At 51.0% G+C, this 26,042-nt stretch overlaps 2 protein-coding genes across 2 annotated transcripts; both read left to right on the top strand.

Moving 5' to 3' along the window:
* Positions 1 to 669: 669 nt before the first annotated feature.
* Positions 670 to 12,508, top strand: GOLT1A (golgi transport 1A). Its single transcript, XM_065937001.1, has 5 exons — positions 670 to 783; positions 9,350 to 9,441; positions 10,114 to 10,292; positions 11,476 to 11,539; positions 12,126 to 12,508. Exons 1-5 carry the CDS (start codon positions 759 to 761, stop codon positions 12,162 to 12,164), a joined length of 399 nt encoding a protein of 132 aa, XP_065793073.1. The 5' UTR covers positions 670 to 758; the 3' UTR covers positions 12,165 to 12,508.
* Positions 12,509 to 16,707: 4,199 nt separating this feature from the next.
* Positions 16,708 to 19,321, top strand: KISS1 (KiSS-1 metastasis suppressor). The gene is made up of 2 exons (XM_065937427.1): positions 16,708 to 16,810; positions 19,017 to 19,321. Exons 1-2 carry the CDS (start codon positions 16,708 to 16,710, stop codon positions 19,319 to 19,321), a joined length of 408 nt encoding a protein of 135 aa, XP_065793499.1.
* Positions 19,322 to 26,042: the final 6,721 nt, after the last annotated feature.

Here is a 26,042-nt window from a genome sequence, read left to right as displayed (position 1 = left end):
ATAAATGAATTTATTAATAATACTTTTGTGAAGAGAAACAGATCCCAACTCTTCCCACACCGTCCACCAAACCATGTAAGGAACCCAGATACTGCTACTCTCAGTTCTTCCCTAAACAGTCCAAGATTTGCCAAAGAGATGGTGACAGTTGAACTCAGCCTCAGGGGCTGCTGCTGCTGCTAAGTCGCTTCAGTCGTGTCTGACTTTGTGCAACCCCATAGACGGCAGCCCACCAGGCTCCCCCGTCCCTGGAATTCTCCAGGCAAGAACACTGGAGTGGGTTGCCATTTCCTTCTTCAGTGCATTAAAGTGAAAAGTGAAAGTGAAGTCGCTCAGTCGTGTCTGACTCTTCGAGACCCCATGGACTGCAGCCCACCAGGCTCCTCCACCCATGGGATTTTCCAGGCATGAGTACTGGAGTGTAGTGCCATTGCCTTCTCTGCTCAGGGGATGGGTTGGGGGGAATTACAAGAGTCAGACAGGCGTGGACTTCCCCGCGGGAGGGAGCAGTGCCCTCTGGGAGAAACCAGGAGAGAGACTGTGACTTTAAGCAGCCCTGTATGTGAGTGTATGTGGGTGACTGCGTGTGTACGTGTGCGTGTAGGTGTGTGGATCTGTTGGGGAGTTAATGATTTGCCAGAGGCTCATTTCACAACTTACCAAGGGTCAGCTTCCCTTGAGCATGTACAGGTTCGGTCCTCAGGGCTCCTTGCCCCTGGCCAGCTTCCTCCTGGAGTGTCCCCCAGGCAGCCCTCGACATGATCTCCATCACCGAATGGCAGAGTGAGTGCCGGGGGCTGGGCTGCGCTGCTGAGGGCGGTGGGCTGGGGCGGGGGAGGTGCGGCCCCTCTCAGCCTGGCTGGCCCTGGGTAACCTGCAAGGTGACCTCCGGAGCCAGTGGCTGGGAGCTGCCACGTTGGCCTCCCCCAGGCCTCAGGGCTGGGGCCAGCTGGGATCCCTGCTGTCCGAGCCGGGGCTGCTCAGGGCTCCCAGGTAGCCAGAGGCTGCTGCCTGGAGGAACTGGCAGGCTCACCACTTTGATCCCGTCCCCATTCAGGGTTCTGAAACCGGGGGTACTGCCAGGGTGAACCTGGAAGGCCTCTGCCTATTCAGACTCTTCCCCCCACAAACTCTTAAAGTCTCCTGTAGCCCTGGCATGCTCTGATCAGAAACTAAACTCAAATCCTCTCCCTAAATCACCCTGTCTTCACTCCTAAATATCTTGCTCATTTCTTCCTGAGAGAGGGCAGGGAGGTAGTCCCCAGGGCTGGGAAAAGTGATGAGAACTGTGGCTCTATGAGTTTCGCTTGGGTGAGTTACTTTAAGCCAGTGTCTCATCTGTAAACTGGAGATAGTATCCATCCATTCACTGTCTCCTCTATGTGCCAAGCACTGAGGTGGGCACAGTATGCACCAATGGATGAAACAGATATATACCCTGCTTATACTCCAGGATGAGGAAACAGGTAACTAGCAGATGAAGAGGTCAGTACGTAGTATGTCCTCTGGACATACTGAACACCCTCTGGACAAAAATAAAACAGGGTAAAGAGGCGTGGGAGTGCCGAGTGGGAGGGGTTACTGCTCTGTGTACAGTGGCCACTAAGCTACCCGGGGAAAGTGCTTCTTACAGCGGTGCATGGGAATTGAGGGGGCAAAGCCATGTAGCTGTCTGGAAGGAGAAATCTCGGGAGAGAGGACCACCAGTGCCAAGGCCCTGAGGCGTTACGTAGGGACACGAGGAGGCTGGTGTGGCCGAAGCCTACTGAGGGTGGGGGAGAGCGGCAGCAGGCTGGTCAGGAGATCGCCCAGCAGCCAGGCTGCATCCGGACTCTGGCTTTATCTGCAGAAGGTGGGAAACCGTTAGGAGATGTTGTGCAGAGGAGTGATGTGATCTGCTTATGTTTCTAAAAGATCATTCTGAGTACTGGATTGAGGGTAGACAGACTGGAAGGACAGCAACAGAGAGACTGGTTAAGAGGCAGGAGATGGTGAGGGGAAGACCAGTTCTGAGGTGAGAGATGGGGAGACCAGGGTGGTAGCATTGTACTGGGGGGAAATAGTGCTAGATGTGCGCTGAGCAAACTGCTGAAAGGGTTTGCTGGTGGATTGGACGTGGGGTGTGAGAGAAAGAACCCTGGAATGCCTCCAATATTTCCAGCCTGAGCAATTAGAAGGGTTGAGAAGGAAAGCAGGAGTTGGGTTTTAGACATGTTGAGTTTGTGGTCAAGCAGGTAGTCAGGTACATGAGTCTGGAATGGAGAGAAATTTGGGAATTGCCAGCATACAGATAGTATTTAAAACCATGAGATTGGCGCACAATTTCTCAGCCTCCCCACTACTGACATTTGTGGGCAGGGTAGTTCTTTGCAAGGCAGGAGACCCCGGTTTGCTTCCTGGGTGGGGAAGTTCCCCTGGAAAAGAGATAGATTGCCCACTTGAGTACTCTTCCCTCGTGGGCTCCCCTGGTAGCTCAGCTGGTAAAGAACCCGGGTTCCACCCCTGGGTTAGGAAGATCCCCTGGAGAAGGGAACTGCTACCCACTCCAGTATTCTGGCCTGGAGAACTACATGGACTAGTCCGTGGGGTCACACAGAGTCAGATGTGACTTACAGTTCTTTGCTTTAGGAGGTCTGTCCTTTCTATTACAGGATTTTAGCAGCATCCCTGGCCTCTCCCCACTAGATGGCAGGAGCACACTCTCACTACCAACTGTGACCATCAGCCAGCCGGTCTATACATCCCCAAACGTCCCCCGGGGAACGGAATTGCCAACCCACCACCTATCAGCCCTCCCCCTACTTGCCAAGGTGAGAAACACTGACCTGGGGGAAAAATAGAGAGAAGAGGGCTCAGGCCTGAGCCCATGGACAAGCCTACATTTTATTAAACCAAAATGTGCTAAGTTCTAAGAAGAATGTGCTAAGTCAGTCCTGCAAGAGAGAAAAATGAGGCAACCAGATTAAGTCAGGAATGGAGAGTGGACCAGACTTCCCCGGGGAAAACTGCCATTCACGGTGAGACCTGGAGGCGGCGTGTGTGTGTCAGCCAGACGACAAGCGGGAAGAAACCGTTTGTACAGAGACCCTAAGGCGGGAAGGTCCGTCCTGGGAGCAAGGATGTGCTTGGAGTGTGCGGGCAAGGATCTACTCTCGCCTGCCCTGCTCCAGGAGATGCAGTCGGGCAAGCAGGCCAAGGCCCCTTGACGGGCCTGGGAGCCAAGGCAGGCTGGGAGGACTCTTTCCTTCTAAGCCCACGGGAAGCCATGACAGATTGTCCGCTGCACTAACACGAGTAGACTGTATGTTTTCCAAGAGCCCTGACGACCGTATGGAGAAGGCATAACGGGGGCAGGAACACAGCCGGAGACTAACTGGGGAATGTCGCAGAGTACGGGAAAGAGAAAATGGTGGTTTAGAACTAAGTAGTAAGTGTGGAGAGAAATGGACAGCTTTCAAGATGCATTTGGGAGGAAGAAGCAATAACACTCACCTGTGGATCGAATGCAGAGCGGGTGGCGGAGCCATGGGGCCACTGGGCTTCTGCCTCAAGCTGCTGGGTGGATGGTGATGACATTTTATTCATTTGGGTAAAACTGAGCCAAGTACAGCTTTAAGGAAGGAAACCAATAGTTCAGTTTGGACCTGTTGAGTTCAAGATATCCTGAAGAGAGAAAAACGTGCAGATATGCCAAGTAGGCAGCTGGATGGGAGTTTGGAAGCTCAGAGGCGGCACGAACTAGAAAGATAAATATCAACATCGTCAGTACACAGGAGATACTTAAAGAAGTGGGAGTCCATGTGCAACTAGAATGAGAAGAGAAATGAGCTGGAACTGGAGCCCTGAGTAATTCAGACCCCAAGAGGGAGAGAGAGAAGAGGGAGCTGGCAAAGCAGCCTGGAAGGAGTGGCCAGAAGAGCAGGAAGAAATCGAGAATATGGTGTCACGGAGCTCACTAGAGGATGCTGCAAGAAGGGGGTGGCCAGCTGCTGACAGAGGAGGCCCGACCCCGTGCTTTGCGTTTGGGATGTCGGGAGCTCTGGGCCAGAGCAGTTCCTGCAGAGGGGGTGGGGGCAGGAGTGGGTTGGACAGGGCTGGTTAAAGTCATTTCTCTAGAGTCGGTCTACTGGGTTCACATCCTGGTTCTGCTGGCTGTGCACCCTTGGGCACACGTTATGACCATTCATGTTCCAGTTTTGTCTGTGAAATGGGCTGAAAACATACCTACTGCATAGGCAGGTATGAAGACAAAATGAGTTAATACAGAGTGCTTAAACTGCCTGACACCGTGTGCTCACCAGTGTTAACAATGACTACTGTCAGTCACCGCTGTTAATTCTGTAAAGAGAAACGGGCTCTTTCTTTTCCCCTTTCCCTCCTTCCTGAACAATTCAGTCCTAAAACCGTACTGCGGAAGGGGGGCAGTGCCCAGGGCGGGTGTCAGAGTGCGCCCCAGGTTGGAGGGTTCATGCTGGGTGGGGTTCAGCTGGCCAGGAGGAGGGGGGCATCTGGCAGGGTCGGGGTGGGGGCTGGAGAGTCACTTTATGTGGAAGGTCCTGTAGACTCTGACTTGAAGAAACGTCCTCAGTAACAGTCAAACTGGAATCGTGCGTCACCTAACAGTGGCAGGAGGAGAACACGCATCACCTCTTGTGGATATATCTGCATAACCCGAATACAGTCATGCGGAGACATCAGACAGACCTAAATAGAGGGCCTGCTACTGGAAGACCGGCTCAGATCTTCCAAGTGTCAAGGTCATGTCAAGGAGAGACTGAAGAACTGTTCTAGACATGGCAGTCTGAAGAGACATGGCAAGCACACACCACATGTGACTCTGAACTGGACCTTTTTGCTCTGAATGACATCACAGGGGCAACTGAGGAAACGTGAATGGGGCCTGAGCGCCGGATGGTAGTCATGTATCAGTGGTGATCTCCTGACCTCTCGTAAGAGGTTTTGATAGCCGTCATAAAAACTTAAAATATTTTTGTCATTCAGATTGTGGTCTTCCTCCACAATATCCTGGCCCATGTAAAATAATCACAACAAGGTAGAAATACTTCTTGATCCTCAATTTATTGTCTCTTCATGCATGCACGCTCAGTCACTTCAGTCATGTCCAACTCTTCGCAAACCCATGGACCGTAGCCTGCCAGGCCCCTCTCTCTGTGGGATTTTCCTGGCAAGAATATTGGAGTGGGTTGCCATGCCCTCCTCCAGGGGATCTTTCTGTTCCAGGGATCAAACCCACCTCTCCTGTGTCTCCTGCATTGTAGGCAGATTCTTTACTGTTGAGCCATTGGGGAAGCCCTTATTGTCTCTGAGGGCAGAAAGATCATGCAACATGGAAAGAACACAACCTTCATAGTGACCAAAGAGGTTGTATTTTTCAGTGTCTTGGACTCTAAGAGATTTAATTCAGGCAGGCATTCTAGAAGGTAGAAATAGGAAGCCTGAATAGATTAAGGAGATTTGTCAGAAACAGGAGGAATTGCCCTTAGTTGCAGATGGATTCTGGTGGTGGGGCAATATGTTGAGAGAAATGATGCTGTGCTGGTTCCTAGCAAATCCAACTCTGCCAAAAGGGAGAACTAATTAGGCTAGTTTTTTTTTTTTTTTCTTTTTTTAATATGAGTTGAATGAGGTTTCAGTCCAAATCTCATTTCTGTATTTTTAATGATTCTTTTAAGGAAAGCCTTTCGCCTTATTTCTATACTGGAACTTGTATTATTCTCCTCCTAAGATCTGTATGATAACAAGTTGTTTCTGTTTAGTCACTAAGTCGTGTCCAACTCTTTTATGACCCCATGGACTGTAGCCCACCAGGCTCCTCTGTCCATGGGACTTCCAGGCAAGAATACTGGGGTAGGTTGTTATTTCCTTCTCCAGGGGTCTTTTCAACCCAGGGATTAAACCTGTATCTCCTGCATTTCAAGCAGATTCTTTACCCACTGAGCCACAGGCACAGATTAGGAAAGATTAATTACCTGAAAGACAATCGTGTTTCCTTCTCTTTCAGTTGCCTTGTCTTCATAATTCTGTTTCTGTTTTGTTTTCTTAGTTTTGCCCCTTAACAACCAAGCTTTCAGCAACTTTTTACAACTCTCTGTGGAGACATGGCAGGTTCAATCCCTGGGTCAGGAAGATCCCCTGGAGTAGAAAATGGCAACCCACTATGGTATTCTTGCCTGGAAAACTCCATGTACAGAGGAGTCTGGTGAGCTTCAGTTCATGGGGTCACAAAGAGTCGGACGCGACGGACTGACTGAGCACACACACGCGTAGAAACATGCCAATAATACCAATTTCACAGAGATGCTAAGGATCAATTCTAAGATGTTAGCTAACAAATCCAGTAAAAACTTTCTCTTTAAAATTTACCTATGTGTTTTCTTTTTTAAAATTAAGCTATTTTTAACAAAGTTATACACGTTGTAGTTGAAAAAGACACTCTTGCCCTTTCTCTAGTCATCATAATTTACAACAAAAAGAAAATAAGGCATTTTAGCTATATTAAGTAAATAAAGCAAGTTGCAAAACAATATAAACAATAAAATATAAACTTTAAGTTGTACCTCATCAGTGATTTTTAAAAAGGAAGCAACGTGATTCCATTTACCATAGCATCAAAAAGAATAAAATCCTTAGGAATAAACTTAACTAAAGAGGCAAAAGTCTTGTACCCTGAAAACTAAAAAATGTTGCTAAAAGAAATTTTAAAAGACACTAATGTGTAGAAAGACCCATATTTGTGGATTGGCAGACAATATTGTTAAGCTATCAATACTACCCAAAGCAGTCTACAGATTCAATGCAATCTAGCAAAATCCCAATGACATTTTTTGTAGAAATAGAAAAATTCATTCTTAAATTCACATGGAAACTCAAGGAATCTTGAATAGCCAAAGCAATCTTGAAAAAGAACAAAGTTGGAGGTTTCAAACTTCTTGATTTCAAAACTTATTACAAAGCTACAGTAATCAAAACAGTGAGACTGGCATGAAGACAAACATAGAGACCAATGGAATATAAGAGAGAGCCCAGAAATAAACCCTGGCATATATGGGCACATGGTTTTCAACAAGGGTACCAAGACCATACAGTGGAGAGAGGACAGTCTTTTCAACAAATGATATTGGGAAAACTGGATATTCACAGGCAAAAGAATGAAGCTGGACCCTTATCTTACACCACATGTAAAAATTAAAGTTCATTTTAGCTCTAAGTAAGATCTAAAACAGTTCTTAGAAGAAAACAGAAAAGCTTCACAATGCTAGAATTGGCAATTATTTCTTGGGTGTGATACCAAAAGCTCAGGCAACTACAGAGAAAATAGAAACATTGGACTATATAAAAATTTAAAACTCCTATGCATCAAAAGATACAAGAGAGTGAAAAGGCAACCTATAGAATAGGAGAAAATATTAGCAGATCATATATCTGATAAGGGGTTACTATTCAAAATATACAAAGTACTCCTATAACTGAACAAAAACATCCAAACAACCTATTTTAAAAATGAGCAAAGGCCTTAAATAGACACTTGTCCAAAACAGATATACAAATGACCAATAAGGGCATGAAAGATTCTCAACATTAGTAACCATCAAAGAGATGCCAACCGCAGCTTCAGTGAGATGCCACTTCACACCCTTCGGGGCAGATGCTATCAGAAACAAAACAAAGCAAAAAGCAGAATAACAAGTGTTGGTGAGGTTGCAGAGAAGTTGGAATCCCTTGTGCATCACTACTAGGAACGTAAAATGGCATAACTTCCGTGGGAAATAGTATGGTGGTCTCTCAAAAAATTAAAAATAGAACTACCATATGACCCAGCAATTCCACCTGTGGATATAAACCCAAAAGTGAAAGTAGAGTCTCAGAGAGGGATTTGTTCACCATTGCTCACAGCAGCATTATGTATAATAGCCAAAAGGTAGAAGCATCCCAAGTCCATCCACAGATGGATAAATGAAATGTAGTATGCACACAATAGAATATTATTCAGCCTTAAAAAGGAAGGATTTCTGACACATGCCATAAAATGGATCAACAGTGAAGACATTGTGCTGAGTGAAATACACCAGTCACACAAAGGCAAGTACTGTATGACTGCAATCATATGAGGCACCTAGCCTCAGAATCACAGAAACAGAAAGTGTACACAGTGGTGGTTGCCAAAGGCGGGGGCGGGGTCAGGTGCAGCCAAAGAGTCTTCCAGTGGGGAGAGTCTCGGTGTTGTGAGATGAAAAGAGTTCTAGATGTGGGTGGTGGTGAGAGTGTACCAAGGTGAATGTACTTAATACCCCTGAACTGAACACCTAAAGATGTTAAGGTGGAAACTTTATGTGTATTTTGTTGTAATTTAACGTGAAATTTTCAACTTGATTCAATTTCAAAATGAAGCAACACAATGAATTATCATTTGTTGACTACCAGAGAGGCACAGATAAAGTAAAATGAAGGTTTAAGAGAAAATAAACTTCGTATCCTAAACATCCTGCACAACTGTGTTGGGCTCCCTGTGTTGGCCCTAAGCCAACTGCTACAGTTCAAAGAACAAGGAAAGCAAAGTAAAAGACACACCGCTACTGGGGCCCACCTGGCGCAAACAGCCTGGCCACCGTTAGGGCATGAAGTTAGGGCCTGGGAGCTGTGTGGTGGGGCAATCGCTTTGCTGGCTGCGGCACAGACTTCCAGGTGACGAGCGCGTTTCTGGTCCATGACTTCTCTTTCCCTTTCAAGTGTGATGGGTCGTCACTGGAAAGCCGGGGACCAGAGCAGTTTAGAGAAGAAAGGAGAGGCTGTGAGAATTATCAGGAGGACAGGCCTCCTGAGAAATAGGGCAGGCCAGCTGGGCAGGTCTGAGATACTATGGCGCTGTGGCTATGAGTCTTTGGTGGTACTCTTTGACGCAGGTGTGAGTTGGCATCAAGTGGCTTCCAGTTATAAGGAAACAGGAACAGAGCAGGCGATGGGTTTTGTTCAGCCAGGGTCACAGCCCTGATAATGATCTAGCAGACAAAAAGAAATCTTGAAGATCTTGAAGAGGAAACTGAAAATAGAAAAAGTAGTGAGGGCAGCACTAGCTACCTGTGGAGCGGTGGTGAGGGCAGGATGTGGGTAGAACCGAACAGCAGTTTCCAGGCACAAACGGAGGTTTGTGCCCACCCTCCCCTTCCTTCCCATCCTTCTCTAAGAGCATGGAAGCCAAGACTCCCGGATGACAACAGAGCCACCCCACCTCCCACCCCCAGAGGGCACCTGTCCAGGGGCGATGGGGGAGCTGCAGCATCCCAGCTTGCTCCCCAAACCCATCCCACCACAACTTCCTTGCCCATTGCAGAGATTGGCGTGGGCACTGCTGGCTTCGGCATCTTCTTCATCCTCTTTGGAACACTCCTGTACTTTGATTCGGTGCTCCTGGCCTTCGGAAATGTGAGTCTTCCAGCCCTGTGAACCAACCTGAGGTCTCCACTGCCAGGAGGGTCAGCCCCGAGTTTACTCAGATCGGGTCCAGCCAGGCATCGTGTGCCACCTGTGTTGGGCAGGCAAGGGGTGGAGGCTGGGGATGGACAATAAGGCCTCCTGGGCACAGAGAACCTGAGGACCTGGATTCTCATGCTAAGCTCCAGGCGAGGCCCTGGGTTGGGGGTGGGGGGTGGGAACTCAGATGATTGGAGACCCAGTCTGACAGGAGCCCGAGGCACTCACAGGGCCTCGGAGTGGAGGCCTGGGGCTCCGCCAGCTCCCTGGGACTCGGGTGTGGCTGCCCAACCTACTGAGGCCTGGCTTTCAGCCTCTGTAAGATGGAGAGTCTTTTCCGTTACTTGGGAGGTATGACGAAAAATATCATACGTGAGGAAGTGCTTGGGACCCAAGAAACCAGGCTGAGCTGGGTGACAAGCTAGAGGCCTGCAACGCCCCTGGCCACCTGCCTCTGGGCCCTTCTGCCCCTCACGAGCGCCAGCCACTCGGGGCTCCCGCCGGCTCGGCCTCGCAGATACCGTCGGCCTGTGAAGAAGGAGCAGGTCCCGCCCCGCGGCCGATGCGGCTCCTGCGGAGCCAGCGTGCTCGCTCTCACCGGCCCACCGCTCTCGCCCCCCACAGCTGCTGTTCCTGACTGGCCTCTCCCTCATCATCGGCCTGAGGAGGACGTTCTCCTTCTTCTTCCAGAGGCACAAACTCAAGGGCACCAGCTTCTTCCTGGGGGGCGTGGCCGTCGTCCTGCTGCGCTGGCCTCTCCTGGGCATGATCCTGGAAACCTATGGCTTCTTCAGCCTCTTCAGGTGAGAACAGGCCCCGGGCCTCGCGATCGGCACTCCAGGGCCTCTGAGCAGCTGAGCTCAGGCTCCAGCGGGCGTGGGCAACGTGTGGGCAGTGCATACGTTGCCGGACTTTATCCCGAGAGAGGCGGGAGACTCAGAAGGGCTGGAGACGGGGGCGGCACCTGGTGGACACTGCGAGCTGGAGGGGCCGGCACACCCACCGGCAAACACGGAGCGCCTGCCTGCGCCCGGCGCCCTGCCCGGCACCAGCCGGCGGCCCAGGGCTGCGCAAGCCGAGCAGCCAGACAGGGGGCGGGGACGGTGAACGCGCATCCGCGAAGCCCTCACACGCACCAAGCAGCTCGCAGTTCCCTCTCATTCTGGCATCTCCACCGCCCACTGTAGGGCTGTCCTCTTGTAGATGAGAAAACCAAGGCCCAGAGAGCCTGCCCCTGCCTGAACTCTCACAAGGAGCATGCAGAGGATCTGAACTTGATCCAGGTGTGGATCAAAAGTGCGAGTGGGGCCTCTGCAGACGCAGTAATTCTAGCCAAAAGTAAACCTAGACAAAGACAGCTTGCAGCAGCATTGAAGGGGGAAGAAAATCACAGCTATCAGAGACCTCAGAAATGCAAGGGGACCTCAGGGAACAGAGGTTCAAGGAGAGGAAGTAGTCAGCCAGAATTCAGATCTCTGTTCCCTCCCCACACCAGCCTCTGTGCCCCCAACTCCTTTGGAGGGTCACCATTCTTGCCAGGGGAGGGTATGGTAGGGGAGGGGTGCCAGGTGTCGGGGAGAATAAACAGCACAGCCTCCAATGGTGATCCGTGCCCGGGGCCGGGAAACCTGCGGCAGGCGGTTCACAGCCGGTCTAGGGAGAGACGACTAACAAAATAAACACTTTCCAAGCATTTCTTTGTGGAGATGTGGGTGCTATTATTATTAACCCCATTTTACAACTGGAAACAGATTCAGGGATGTTAAGGAATTTGCCCAAGTTTGCACAGGGCCAGTGAGAGGTGGAGCGCAGATGGGACATTCGTAACTAGTCCACCTACTGCCTCTTGAAAAGCAGTGGTGCAGAGCCATGCCTGCCCAGGGTCCAAGGCCCTGCTCTCCCCGGAGCCAAAGCTGGAGCCTGTATCGGGACCTCAACTTCCCCTCCGGTGCATCCCTGATCCCCTCTCTGCCTCTCTGCTCCTAGGAGCTTTTTCCCTGTCGCCTTTGGCTTCTTGGGGAGTACCTACAACATCCCCTTCCTGAGTGCGGTAAGTGAATCATGTGCATGGCTTGGTGGTGGTCCTTGGGGAGGGGCAAGCACACGGACTTGGTGAAGCTGCTCCCCAAGTGCAAAGCATCCTTTCCCATCTCCCCCCAAACCCCTCCCCGGCTGGCCCGTCTCAGCCCCTCTTCCCGACAAGGGCGGATGAGGGCTCTGTGAGCAGTTGTGCCAAAGGTGTGGGCGTTGGTCAACAGCTCCCTGTTAGAGTCAAAGAAAAGGAGCCTTGGGGGTCTTGATGACCCCTGGAGAACTGGCTGACTCTGGGCTCCAGGTAGAGAGGATGTGTGACATCCCGTGAGAACAGAATCGGTGGTGCCTCTGTCCTCTTCTTGGGGCGGGGGTCCCTGGCCCCCGGCCCTCCCCTCTCTGAGGCACCTGGTAGAACACAAGCCCCCTAGAAGCCCAGGAAGGCCCTGGGCCACCCCTCGGCACGCCTGCCCCGGCACGCCCCCATGGCCCTCCTCCATACCTGCACCTGGTGCTCCTGGCTCTCAAGGCCAGCTTCATAATAACCTGGATATTGAGTCTGCTCCCCACTCTTTGTCTGCAGTAATGATTCTTGCCTCCCACAGCTGTTCCAGAGGCTTCAAGGCACCAGTTCAATGGTCTGAACAGCAGAGATGCACTCCTTGAATTTGGATCACTGGGCGAGGGGGCTGGAAAGGAAATGGGAGACATCTCACAGGCGCCCACCCAGCACTGACTCACCCCCCTGACGCATCCGGACTTCTCCAGGTCCAGAAGGACGGACAGAGCCGAGGGACTGACCTTGATCCCCAAGTCAATGCAGGAAGCCATCAGGACTGCTGGGAACAGAGACCCAGGGCCCACGAGAGGAAAAGCAAAGATTAAATCCCCAAGCTGTGAATGTGCCTGAGACTCAGTGTCTCTAGCCCATTAAGCCCACTCTCTGACTCAGGGTGGGCCCACAGACATCATTCTACCTGAGGAGGGTCAGGCCAGCCCTTACGGCTCATCATTAAACCCTGTTTACCAGCCCTAATGAGGGAGATAAGATGTTTGCAGGCCCCTGTTAGCGGCAGCTGTTAAACAAGAAATGAGCATTAATCCCCAGGATGGTGGGAAGTGCTTCCCAACTATTGACTAGGTGGATGTCTGCACGGCACACTCACCAGGTAGCTTCTGTGCTGGGGTAGAGTGCTCCGCCCCTACTTCCAAGAGCCCCAGTCCGTCCTGGGAAGCCCCCGTCTAAGGGTAAAGCACACTCTTTCTCAAGAAAGAGTCAGGAATCCCCTGCAACGAGTACATTTAATGCGTTTCTGTGAGGGCCCCTATGTCTGTGCAGAACAAGGGAGCAGGTGATGAGGGTGCAAAGGAAAGCAGACCTCCCCCCACTTCAAAGAGAGGTTCACGGTGATTTCAGAATGGCGAGACTGTGGCGTCACAGGATGGGACCGAGGGGCTGCAGGAGCCGCATCTCACACACACCACACTCACCTGGAGGGCTCTCCTCAGTTCCCCCAGCACTTCCCAGGGACACCCGCCTTCTAGAACTGCCGTTTCGTGCTGCCTTCCTAGCTGGCTGCTCACATGCCTGTCTCGACAATCTGACCACGGCACGTTCGTCTCCAAACACTGGCCTGAGCTCAGGAATTGCTTGGGGAAAGAAGGGAGCAGAGAAGAAAAGAGACAATCCCCCTACCAAGCCCCGGACCCCAGCCCCCAACCCAGGAGCCGCCGTCTGGTCAGAGACCCCAGCTGAGCTGCCAGGGCTGGGGGACACGGGGGACAAGGTGTGCTGAGCCTCCCCCAGCCCTCAAACAGTCCCTTTCCATGTTGTTTGGGGGCAGAGTGGATCTGTGAGTGGGCCTCGGGAGAAGCAGGTGAGGAGGCTGGAAAGAACTGTTAGGAATCAGAAAGCCAGCCCTGGAAGACTCCTGGAGAGGGAGGGAAAGGCTGATTTTAGCCACAGGCACCAGGAGGCAGGAGCCAGCAGCAGGGAGCGGGAGGGCTGCACTCTCCGAGGGGATGGGGGGGTGCAGAGGTGGGTGTGTGCCTGGAGACGTCACCCTGGGCTTTAAAAGGGCTGTGATCAGGGCGCCGGTGAGCGCGAGCCCAGGAGCCCAGCTCGCCTCCCTCCAGGTGGCTTACTGCCCAAGCGGAGCCATCACTCGGAGACCCGTCAGGACACAGCCAAGGCAAGGTAGGTGGCCTGCAGCCCCCACACCAGTGGAGGGGTCTGGCTGGACCCAGGGAGGCTCCCAACGTGGGAGCAGGCATGTGTCCAGGCAGGCAAAAGGGGTGGTGGTCCTTCCTCTTGACTGGAATGTCAGGGTAAATACACTGACTTGCACTTTATGAAACCAGGACCTTGGGGTTACTTTCTGGGAAGTGAATGCAGTGAATGAGCTCCCCATGGCTGGGATGAGGGGTCAGAGAGGCATCTGGAGGGACCTGGGGAACACCGGGGGCTCCTCTGGGCAGTTCCCCGTTGCATAGATGGCAAACACAGACGTAAACAGCTCCTGAGTGCCCTGCCGGCCCCGGCACTAGGAGATGGGGTCACCTCAGAAGGGAGCCCCCCCGCCCCCCAGAGCTTTCTAAGCAAGCCTGGAATTTCTGTTACTCTCTAGGTACAAAACTCCTGGGACAGAGGGACCACAAAATTGCCACTTGTGGCCGTTGGAAGCTGATGGTGCTTTTCCAAACAATTCAGTCCTACCACATGTTAAAAGCCCCTGTGCTGGGCAGGAACCAAGAGGTGTGTGTGTGTGTGTGTGTGTGTGTGTGTGTGTGTGTGTTGGGGACAGGCAGTAGGGAAAAACCAAGGTTCTCACATGGCGCCCATGGCAGGCGCTACCTCTGCTGGGATGGGGAGGAAGCAATACAAGTGAGAGGAGCACGAAGGAGGATCACCACCTTCTAACCACACAGCTTGCCCACTGCCCCCTTCCTCACGCACCATCCTGCTTCTGGAGAGCAGCCTGAATTCTCCATCCAAAACGCTCATCTACACCCACTCCAGTCTGGCTCACACTGCTCCGGGATGAAGCCCCTGGCGGCCCCTTTCCCAGCCGCATCTCTCCCCAGCAAAGGCCCACCCCCTGGCAGGCTGGAGGGCGGCACCTCCCTCTACACCTGGCTTCGGCCTCCTTGCTGGGACTGCCGTCGATGAACCTTTACTCACCAGGCTGATCTGTGCTCAGAGACAGCTCAGGTGCCACCCCTGCAGAAAACCTGCCTGACCTCTCCAGGTCAGGTTCCCAAGGGCTCTGAAACACCCCCGGGGAAGTCTGTGGTGCTGCCTGGCTCACCACCAACGTGTCTTTCCTTATGTTTGTTGGACAACCTCAAAGTGCCTGATGACTTTTTCAAAGAGAAATCAGACTTGGGAGCTGGAAGAGCTAGAGGGGCGCAGTGGAGGATGAGAAGGGAAGGGGGTGAAAAGGGGGTGAGAGTCTCCCCCACCCCACCCATGTACTCACAAGCCTCCGGTCTATCACTGGCCATGTTACCTTGAGACGGTCTGCTTATGACTCAATTTCTTGTGCTAGACCTCAGGGGGAGGCCCAGGGGAAGGTGTGCACCACCTGGATGTTGTTATCAAGAATGATTTCTGAGCTGACCTGGACCCTGTGCACCCGGCGTCTAAAGCCACAAAAGAAACAGCTTTACACTGTTCTCTCTAGTGGACTGAACCTGTCTCCACTCCACGCCCTGCCCCAGGCCTTAAGGCCGGTGCAGAAAGCCATGATCTGGGTTTCAGGGTATAACAGAGTTAAAGTGTACAAGGAAAGTGACCATCTGAGGGGACAGTTGGTGGCCAGTCTGATCCAATGCTCTTATTTTTCACATGTAACAATAAGATCCAGAGTTGGGGGGGGGTGGACTTGCTCTAATCTCACAGGAGGGAGGGAGGAGCTGCAGCCAGATTTGAGTCCTTCTGATACCATTTGTATTCTACCCCATGCTTGCATCTCAGAGGGAGCAGGAGGGGACCAGGGCGTAGGAGCAAGAACAGAGGGACAGGTGGGCTGAGCAACCATTGGCAGCTGACGGGCACAAACGGGAGTCCCCCCCACCCACTTGCCCCTTGGCCGCAGAGGGAGGTTCCGGCCTTAGATCTGGCACCAACACCCGTTCTGCTCAGCCTGCAGTGCTGCCTGGCTCTCCACCAATTTGTCTTCATTATGTTTGTTGGACAATCTCAAAGTGCCTGATGACTTTTTCAAAAAGAAATCAGCCTTGGGAGCTGGAAGAGCTGGAGGGGGGTGGTGGAGGATGAGAAGGGAAGGGGGTGAAAAGGGGGTCAGAATCTACAGCTCCCACCTCAATAGCCAAGATCATACAGTCAATTAAATCCATACCCTCTCAGGGCCCACGGAGAAGAGAATATGGAGACAATTGACCTGATACATCAGGGAAAGCCTTTTTCTCTTTCCTGAATTATAGGCAATAAGACAATTTAATGATGGTTTTCAAGGCTATGAAGGGTTATGAGAGCAAGCAAGATGATTACCTCTTCCTTTTATCTTGAAAATGGAAAAAAAAAGAAGCCCCTATGACAGCAAGAGGGACTGGGCCGGGTTCAGAAAGGCACGTTCTAGCTGGGAGAGCGGAGCACAGAGAGCTGTGATTTACGCAGAGCCTAGCATGCAGGCAGAAGCGCCTGCTCCCAGGCTTCAGGGACACGGCTGGGGCCTCAGCATCCCCCACTCAGGGCAACTCCGTGCCCCACTTCACTCAGCCCCTCCCTGCTCACTGTCACCTGCATCTCACTCCTCGTTTCCCAGCATTCCTCTCAAGCAAACCTGAAGTTCAGAACCCTGGCCATCTCCCAACCTGAGCAGTCCTGCCCCTTCCTCCAGTATGGATCCTCCCTCCCTTCTTTCCTTCCTAACTCTACTGGCCTCACCCGGCAGGAAGCCCTTCCTGACGATCCTCACCTAGCATGAGTTTAGCTTGAACTATATGGCGCAAGGGGTCTCAGTCCTATTTCCATGCTGTGTCGGTTCAGGCTCATCCCTGCACGGGGGGCTTCCGAGGGCAGGGTCGTCCCCTCCCTTCCAGGCGCCTGCTTCGCGCGGGGCCCTACCCCAGTGCCTAGCCCAGACAGCAAGCCTAACCCTGTTCCTCCTCCCTCTCTCTGTCTTGGCCTCAGGGCACTTCCAGGGCCTGCATCTTCTCACCAGGATGAACCTGCTGCTTTCCTGGCAGCTGATGCTTCTCCTTTGTGCCACCTCCTTCATGGAGACATTAGAAAAGGTGGTGCCCATGGAGAATCCTAGAACCACAGGTATGAGTTGTCTGGGAAGAAGGTTGGGAGGGAGGAGGTGAGTTGATGCAAAATGAGAGTTGCCATATTTTTCAGATATGGCTAATCCATTGATGTGAATTTAAAGCTGCACAATGGAAACCTAAGACTGGCCCATGCAGCACAGATAGGGGCCCCACTAACCTTGCAAGCAAGAGAGGGATTTCTGCTGTTGTAGACATCAGGAGGCTCATCCAAGCTCATGTGCTTGCTAACCACCGAGCGCCTTCATGGTCTTCTCTGCTCTGTGCCAACCACTTCTGTGCAGATCTGCTGGGAAGGCATTTACTATGCAAGTCCATCTTATCAGTCACATCAGTTCCTTTATGGGGAATTTGAAAAAATAAAAAACCTACACAAAAGGATAGATCCTTAATACCTCTCAATCTTATGAGTTCATTGTGGAATTGAAGACCTGGAGAAACTGAGGCCCAAAGAGGTAAAGAAACCTTTCCAAAGTCACTCAATCCAAGGCTGCAGAAACCCAGCAGGTGCTGATCTCCCCCAAGAGTGCCCTCTACAGAGCGTGAGCTAGGACAGTGCTCGTCCCCAAGTCAGGAATCAAGGTTTAACACTGCTGGGTGGTCAGCCTGGCCTCTTAGGACCTCTGTTCCTCTCCAGCTATGGAACTTGCAGCATTCTTTCCACACACAAGATGTCATTGTGCCCATAAGATACCCCAAAGTGGGCTTCCCTGGTGACTCAGTGGTCAAGAATCTGCCTGCCAGTGCAGGAGACACGGGTTTGATTCCTGACTTGGGAAGGAGCAACTAAGCCCAAGCACCACAGCTATTGAGCCTGCGCTTTAGAGCCCAAGAACCACAACTACCGAAACCCACACACTTGAGAGCCTGGACTTCACAAGAGAAGCCACTGCTATGAGTAGCCCCCCTACCACAACTAGAGAGTGGCCCCTGCTCGCTGGAACAAGAGAAAACCCACGTGCAGAAGATCCTGTGCTGCCAAAAATAAAATAAATTTTAAAAAAAGATATCCCAGTGCAAAGAGGTCATGGACCCGGGTATCCTTTGCCAAGAACGTCTCTCCTGGGATCAGGTGCTCTTTCTGGGTGAGGGAGGATCCCCCAGAGAACAAGGTCATCACCGCCCTGGGGACACTGAGCTCTTGGCTCTTTCTGGCAAAAGCTTTTAGGTGATGCTAAAAACAGTGATGCCTAAGCAGTGATCCACCTGCTGGGATGATGGCTGCAGCTGGAAAAGAGGTCAGCGTCCCTCCCATCCCAGCCAGGCCCAGGGCCCTCCTGGAAAGATTCTCACTCACCCTGGGCCAGACTCACCCACGCTCCTCTTCTCCAGAGCGTGCCAGGGCACTGAAGAGCAGGACTCAGAGTCAACTCTCCCCCTCCACCCAACACACACCCACTCACCCCAGACCGCATTTCCACCTCTCCCTTGCTACAACTGGCTGGGCCATTGTCTCCCGGGAGCTAGCTGCACTATCTTACTGCTAAAAATTTAATGAACTTAATGAGCCTTGCATGTGAAGAGCCTTCCAAGTTAGCCTCATTAGCCCTCAGTATGAAGGGGAGAGATTACATGTGGCGTAGGGGAGGCGTGCTGGTTGAGGCGACCCAATTTCCCTTCTTTGCTGAAGTCCTGATATAGCTTATTAGGGGTCACATTTGTTGAAAGTGTGGGAGCATAGTGGTCTTTGCTTCACTTTCTTCATTTGTTTAACTGCAAGCCTTTCATTAGCTTTTATACATTTAACAAGACGTTTTGAGGCCCTGCTATGAGCAAGGCACTGTTTTCAAGACTCTGAGACTCAGATGAGTGGACATGGCCCCGACCACCCCAAGGAGCTTGGTCTAGTAGCAGACTGATGAAAAGCAGGGGTAGAGGGCCAGCCAGCCACCCGCGAAGAGAAGTGAAGCTGATTATTTCGAAGCTCTATCCTGCTTGCTTCCTTAAAAAAAAAAAAAAATGAATTCAATGTAAAAGACGCTCAAGAAAATCCTGTGAAATATCTGAAACCATAGCTATGTTGAAGGAGAGAGAGCAAATGGACGAGCCACCCAAGCTAAGATGCTGCTGGTGCCCAGCGTGGAGCGCTGAGCTTCCTGGGGGTCAAGGGACAAAAGGGAAGCCGAAGATGCGGATGTGGAGGTGGTCCAAAGCCTCTCTCCGGGCCCCCGCCTCACTCAGCCTCTCCCTGTGGCTCTATCTAGGCTTGCAGCTCGGACCCGCGACGCTCCGGGCACCCTGGGAGCAGAGCCCGCGGTGCGCGGCGGAGAAGCCCGCAGCAGCCGGGCCTCGGCCTCGGGGGGCCGCGCTGTGCCCTCCTGAGAGCTCCGCTGGCCCCCAGCGGCCGGGCCCGTGCGCCCCCCGCAGCCGCCTGATCCAGGCCCCGAGGGGCGCGGTGCTGGTGCAGCGGGAGAAGGACGTGTCCGCCTACAACTGGAACTCCTTCGGCCTGCGCTACGGCAGGCGGCAGGCGGCGCTGCCCGGGGGCCGCGGCGCCGCGCGGGGCTGAGCGCGGAGTTGGGGCCTTCACCTCCAGGCCCACCCGGGCCGGAGCCGGGCGGGCAGGGCAGGGCTGTCGACCTGCAGTTTGTGTCCCGAAGCAATAAAGGAAATACTGCCGACTCACCTGCGTGTGACCTGGGGCTCATTTTTGCAGGTGGCCCGGATGAGATTGTTCCCCTTGTCTCCTAACTGCATCTCTGGCTGGTTTTAAGGTGGAGGCTTTATTATCTTACCAAGGTCAGTGCTTTTCAGACTAGAGATGGTGAAGGACCAGCTTGTTTTCCCCTCAGTGGGGCAGATCAGTACTTCTACACACACACACACACACACACACACACACACACACACACACACGCGCGCGCGCGCGCGCGCACATACACACAATCTCTCTAAGACTTTAAAAAACAACCAGAAAGAAGCCCCAGTTGGATGCTGCTTGGGTGGTATTACGGCAACATCAAATTACTATAAAAATTTCTGAAGATGTTCTCTCAGTTCCTAGACTTATGTCAGTGCAGACGGGTAGCAAGCGTTTTGCAGAGGGCACTGAGCCAGGCGCCCACACTTTGAGTAGCTCTGATCTAGGACGGGGAAGGCAGCTGGCTTAAGTACTTCCCCTTTTCCCAGGGAAGTTTTCAGCCAGTGGAACTGTTAGAGCCATGCTTTCTGGGAAACAAACTCACTCAGAAGGACAATGCAGATAGTGGAGTGCAGTTTATTACACCGGCAGGCCCAAGGCAGAGTCTCCTCTTAGCCAAGGACCCCGTCCAGCATTTGTGAAAATCTTTTATACCCCATGTATACGTGTCCAAACCCACCACCTACCCCATGTGTACGTGTCCAAACCCACCACTTCAATTCCCTTGAGACTTACATAAACAAAGGTAGGGTAAATACAACTACAATAACCCCATCATTCACGTGTTATGTGTTCAAACAGTCAATAATCAATAAGCCCGCAGTTACATTCCAACCAGTTAATAACCGATAAGCCTGTGATTACATTTCGATAGATACTGTCCAGGGGTGATTAGTGTCTGTTTTCTCTTCTTCAAGATTCCCCTGCCCAGAGGGGGGTCTTATCCTTCCATTGTCATTCCCACAGGCGCTAAGCACAGAGTTCAGAGGCGCACGATCAGCACGTACAGGCCTGAGATGGAGTCCAGGCCCTATGAATTCCTTCTTCAGAACAGCCTGATCTGGGAGATGATACTGACCACTGCCCCATCCACTGAGGTATAAATATCACCCGAATTCCACAGTCAGACCTCCACGGGGGTGCTTGGCCGCAGACCCCAAAGCCCCACTGCATCTGCAAGGAGTGTCAGCAGGGACTGGGCCATGCATCCACCACCACACCCCCTGGAAACCCTGGATGGATTTATGTGCATCATTTCTCTACATCCTTGGAGGCACCCAGGGGGCTTAGCATGTATTGACCCCATTTTCACAGTGAATACCCTAAGGTTTAAAAAGAAAAATAACTCACTCAAGGCACACAGCCAATGAGTGGCAAGCCATTTCAGGCTCCTGACTCCAGAGCCTGGCTTCCCCATTGCAATGTCACACTTCTCTGACATAACATGACATTAGAGTAAGCTGTGGTGGACATCAGAAAAGCTCAATCTGCCTTGTGGGGACATTCCTGGGGGTCCCCAATGGCTGGGGAGTTTAAATTGCTGTAGGAAGGAGAGAGTAGTTAGGAAACTCTCAGAAATCGAGGCTTCTGCCCACAGAGAAACCCAGCCCTATTTGACAGCCTCAGGCTACCACTACTCTGCTTGGTCTAGAATGGAAATGCTCTTTCTTGGAAGGGTTGTGGGGTTCACCACCATTCCATGAAACACCAGTGTTCCACCCATTACAGAAACCGGGCTCTGCAGATTAGAGGCAGAATCTTGTTGCTATGGCAATGAGATAGGCTGCCATGGAAACATGACAACCTGCCCCACCCTCATCTCTACCCTGAAACTGTCCTCAAGGATCTCTCATATTTTCGAAACTGCTGTGAGCTCAGGTCCTAGTGTGGTGTGACAGGCTTATGCTGCTGAAATATCATCTCCCAAACAGCCTGGAGTGTGTCTCTGTACTTCTAGGAGAGCAATCATAAACTCAACACCTATTCTGTTAGGTGAGTTTTTCTCCTATTCCAGGACTAGTCCTTTCTCTGATGAAGTCTATGGGTAGGGAGAAGTTAACGAGTCTCTGAAATCTGCTCTTAACCAGCCTGCTTTTACAAAATTTCCTGTGATCCCCTCTAACTCTCCTCATGACCTTAAGTTTAAGCAGATAGGAGACAGGTGTGTGTGTGTGTGTGTGTGTGTGTGTGTGTGTGTGTGTGTGTGACTTCAGGGGTGAAACTGTGAAATGTGTTCTCTAGTATAAGAAGCAGGTCTGTGTGTGAGAAGGTATGTGTAAGAGAGGGGTAAATGTGAGAAGCACACACGTGTTTGTGTGACTCTGTCTGTGGTATGGCCCCTCTAACTGCATTTCAGGCCTTGTTAGCTCCCTCTGCCACCCAGATGCTCTCCAGGATCTCTGCTCTAGCTGCTTCAGTGGGCAGCAGGAGGAGAACTTGGTCTGCCAATCCTATCTTCTCTCCCAGGACTGTGCCTATGAGACTCCAAGTCTTGCAGTTCTTGGCCCCATGTACTGTGTAGGAATGTTGGTCTCCATGGGATGAAGGGGTCTTTGGTTTCATGAGGGTCCCAGACTGACTCTGAACAGATTGAGGGAATGTACGGAGCACACTGCAGGCAGTGAGGTGCCCCAGGGACTCCCAGGGACTCCCAAGACCTCTGGGTGGGCTCAGGGAGCTAGGGCCACAGAGCCCAGAGACTTGGGGGCAGGGCTGCCTAGAGGCTCTCAAACACACTCCTTCCTTAGGACTCCGGACAGTCCCCAGGGGCCAAGAACCCAGGCAGCCTGGCGTCTTTCCCTGGGGAAGGGGAAATGGGAGGACCTCTTTCCGTGTTCCTCCCCTTTTGGTAGGTCTGCTGCACTAGGAGAGTTGGTCTCATGGCCCAAAGCATATGGGGGTAGGAGTGGAGGGATCCAGGGGAATTTCTGCCTCTAGTATCACTCTTAATATATTAACAAGCAATTTTTTCAGAAACTACACTGTGCCAAGCACAGGGCTACCCCACTTCAACCTCACAACTTCATGAAATGGACAGTATTCTCAGAAAGCTTAAGTGATGTGCCCAAGGTCACATAGCTGGCAAGTTAGACAGCCAGAGTGAGACTCTGATATTCTAATTCCAAGTATCATCATCTTCCTACACACTACAAACTTTCCTTTCTCTGCACTGCTGTGTGGCAGAGTCAGCCTTCTTCCTGAACGGTTTGTTTTGGGTAGCAGGTCTCTGGCAGTCAATGTAACTGTATCCTAATCCCTCTTTGACTTCTTTAATAACAACACAGGTGAGGTCACCAATCCCCAGAGCAAGCCTCCTCCCTTCAAACCTCCTATTAGGGGTCAGGCAACTGATTTTGCCCCGTCTGTCTTCTCCTTTCTCTGGAAGCAGCTTCCTCAGGTCCAGACTTGGTCATAGGGAGGCGAAGATGTCAAGTCCCAGGGGAGCTAGTGTGCCCTTCCTTACCTTTGGTGCATCCTTCCATTTTAAACATCAGAGCCCAACCAGCTCGGAGCAGGGAGCCTGGAGGCTAGCAGTGCTGATTTTGGTCATCGGGAGAGAGCCAGATTATAACAAAGAGCTGCCAATTTAATCCTCTTCTTGGATTTTGTTTACCTATATTTTATTCATTATCTGTCCAATATAGCCTTTTCAAAAATTTTATTTATTTTCAATTGAAGGCTAATTGCTTTACAACGTTGTGTTGGTCTCTGGCATACATCAGTATGAATTGGCCACAGGCATACATACGTCCCCTTCCTCTTGAACCTCACTCCCACCTCCCACCCCATCCCACCCCTGTAGGTGGTCACAGAGCACCGGGTTGAGCTGCTTGCATCAGACAGCAAATTCCCACTGGCCATCTGTCTCACATGTGGTATGCATATGTGTCAATGCTACTCTCTCAACTCGTCCCACCCGCTTCTTCCCCACCCCATGTCCAAGGTGTCTCTATTCCTGCCCCCAAAATAGGTTTATCAGTACAATTTTTCTAGATTCCATATAAGTGCATTAATATACATTTGTTTTTCTCTTTCTGACTTCTTCACTCTGTATTAGAAGCTCTAGGTTCATCCACCTCACTAGAACTGACTCAAATTTGTTCCTTTTTATGGCTGAGTAATATTCCACAGTATATAGGTAGTACAACTTCTTTATCCATTCATCTGTTGATGGACATCTAGGTTGCTTCCATGTCCTGGTTATCGAAAATACTGCTGCAATGAACACAGGGTTATATGCGTCTTTTAGAATTGTGGTTTTCTCAGGAGGAGCCTGGCGGGCTACAGTCCGTGGGATTGCCGAGAGTCGGACGCGACTGAGCAACTGAGCACAGACAAGCACACACAGGGGCATATGCCCAGTAGTGGGGCTGCTGGTCACAATATAGTCTTAACAACTATCTTGTCCACACGTTACCTTCACAAAACGTTTCACAGTACCACTTTTGACTCGTTCATGTCTGTTCACTCCTTAATCCCGTTAAAAGATATTAAAGGAACAAGAAAGGAACAAACCCCCAAGGACAAAGAGAAGGGATGGGAAACCACAGCAGGTGAGAAATGACAGCAAATGTTAAAGGTGGAAATTAGATGAAGGACTCGGCAGAATGAAGGAAGCTACAACCTCAAAGCCAGCAAAAGGGGCCTGAAGGGCCCTAACTGACTGACTCCCAGAGCCAGCTCTTGGTGCTTGGAGGCACTTGGGACAAATTCTAGACTGAAAACAGGGCGCTGGCTGGAAATCTCTATGTGGAGAGGTCAGACTGAATCCCCTCGATCCAGCCAGCACAGCTATGTCCCCTGCTTCCCCAACGGGAAGAAGCTAGAGGCTTTCTCTCAAGGATTCTGTAGACTCTAGTCAGGGGGTCACAAGTGCAGTGAGGATGGGGATAAAGAGAGTGGCTGAAAAGGGGAAAAAAGAGAGTGGACTGTGTGAAAATCTTCCTGCGGAGTCCCCAGCCCTTTTGCAGCCTCTTCTTAGAAAGTCGGCAGCAAAGACCACCCCCCAAACGGGAGAGAGAAAGCCCCAGAGGAAAGACCGAAAGATTCTGACACTGAAGGGTATGCACGTTAGTCCACTTGGGCTGTTTTAACTACCTACCACAAATCGAGTGGCTAATAAACAACAGAAGTTTATTTTTCACAGTTCTGGAGGCTGGGAAGTTCAAAATCAAGGGACCCCTGATTTTGCCTGGTGAGGGCCCACTTTCCCGTTCATAGATGACTGTGCTTTTGTTGTGTCCTCACATGGCAGAAAGGAGCAGGGAGCTCTTGGGGGGTCTCTTATATAAGGGCACTAATCCCTTTCATAGGGGCTCTATCCTCATGACCTAGTCACCCATGAAGACCCCACCTCCTAACATCATCACACTGACAGTTAAGATTTCAACATATGATTTGGGGGGACACAAACACTCATCTATAGCGGTGCTCCAGGGAAATGTCTGCTGAAAGCCCTCATCTAGAGTGGGGTACACCAGCTGTGAAACTTGCCCGGGCACACCAAGTTTCTAGACGCTTCCACCTGTCTGTGTTAACCATGAGTGAAGAACCAAGTTGTCCAGGAGCTTGAGTAAAACCTCTGCTTGGAAGAGAAGGCCAAAACAGACAAACACAGAGAAACCAGAAACATCGTGAAAAAATTAGTCTGTAATTAATGTCCTCAGAGGGTATAAGAGAAAATTTTGCACCTATAAAACAAATAATGAATGCAATAAAGTAGGAATAAAGAAGAATCAGAAAGATCTTTCAGAAGTTAAAATTAAAGGACACAAGGAACATCAAGTTTAAAAAAATCTCATAGAAGGTAGAACAAAAAGAAATCAGGAGATAAAATATAAGAAACTTAGGAATCAAACAGAAGTTGCAATATCCTAATAATGTGAGTTCCAGAAGTCAGAAAGGAGGAAATGGAAAGAAAGAAATGACCAAAGAATTAATGCAGGATGATTTCCAGAAGGGAAGGACAAGAATGTCCAGGTTGAGGGCATCCACTGAGTGCTCAGCACACGAATGGGAAAACATTCATGCCAGGGGTGGGGAAGGTGGTGAGACCCCCTAAAGATCAAACCATAGAAGAGTCTGGAATCAGAGTTGTACCAGATTTGTTAACACCAGAAGATACTGGAAAATAACTTCCAATTTCAGATGGGAAATAAGCTTCAACCTAGAATTCTGCTCACACTTTAAAGAGTAAGGAGTAATGGAAACATTTTTAGACATGCCAGTACTGGAAGTGTTTACTTCTCCTGTACTTTTTCTCTGCAAACTTTGGAATACATCTTCCACTTAAACACGTGACAGCTGAGAAAGAAGAAAGCCCCAGAGCCTGAACACAGGAAGCCACAGAGGGGAGCAGCAAAGAGGTCCCCCGGACAAGGACGTGCTCTCCTGAGCCCCCAGGAGAAAACCCCACTGGTGCGTTAGCTGGGCATCCCTCCAGGTGGAGGGTGGTCTGGAACAGCTGGGCACAGAAAAACAAGGAGTGGGAAAGGAGGGGGGAGATGACGAACTTAATGAAGAGCAGAAAATTACACAAAGAAATGTAATTTTAATACACGTGAATGTTAGTTTAATTATAATAATCTAA

This window comes from Muntiacus reevesi, chromosome 5 (genome assembly GCF_963930625.1).
Source record: "Muntiacus reevesi chromosome 5, mMunRee1.1, whole genome shotgun sequence".
In the NCBI taxonomy this organism is placed as follows: Eukaryota; Metazoa; Chordata; class Mammalia; order Artiodactyla; family Cervidae; genus Muntiacus; species Muntiacus reevesi.
This window is presented reverse-complemented; position numbering and strand designations above follow the sequence as displayed.

Bases quoted from the DNA above. Each gene is read 5' to 3' on its own strand.
- KISS1 (XM_065937427.1), top strand. From the start codon at position 16,708: ATGAACCTGCTGCTTTCCTGGCAGCTGATGCTTCTCCTTTGTGCCACC. The intron at 16,811-19,016 runs GTATGAGTTGTC...GGCTCTATCTAG, and splicing joins GGAGAATCCTAGAACCACAG to GCTTGCAGCTCGGACCCGCG.
- GOLT1A (XM_065937001.1), top strand. From the start codon at position 759: ATGATCTCCATCACCGAATGGCAGA. The intron at 784-9,349 runs GTGAGTGCCGGG...TGCCCATTGCAG, and splicing joins CTCCATCACCGAATGGCAGA to AGATTGGCGTGGGCACTGCT. The intron at 10,293-11,475 runs GTGAGAACAGGC...CTCTGCTCCTAG, and splicing joins GGCTTCTTCAGCCTCTTCAG to GAGCTTTTTCCCTGTCGCCT.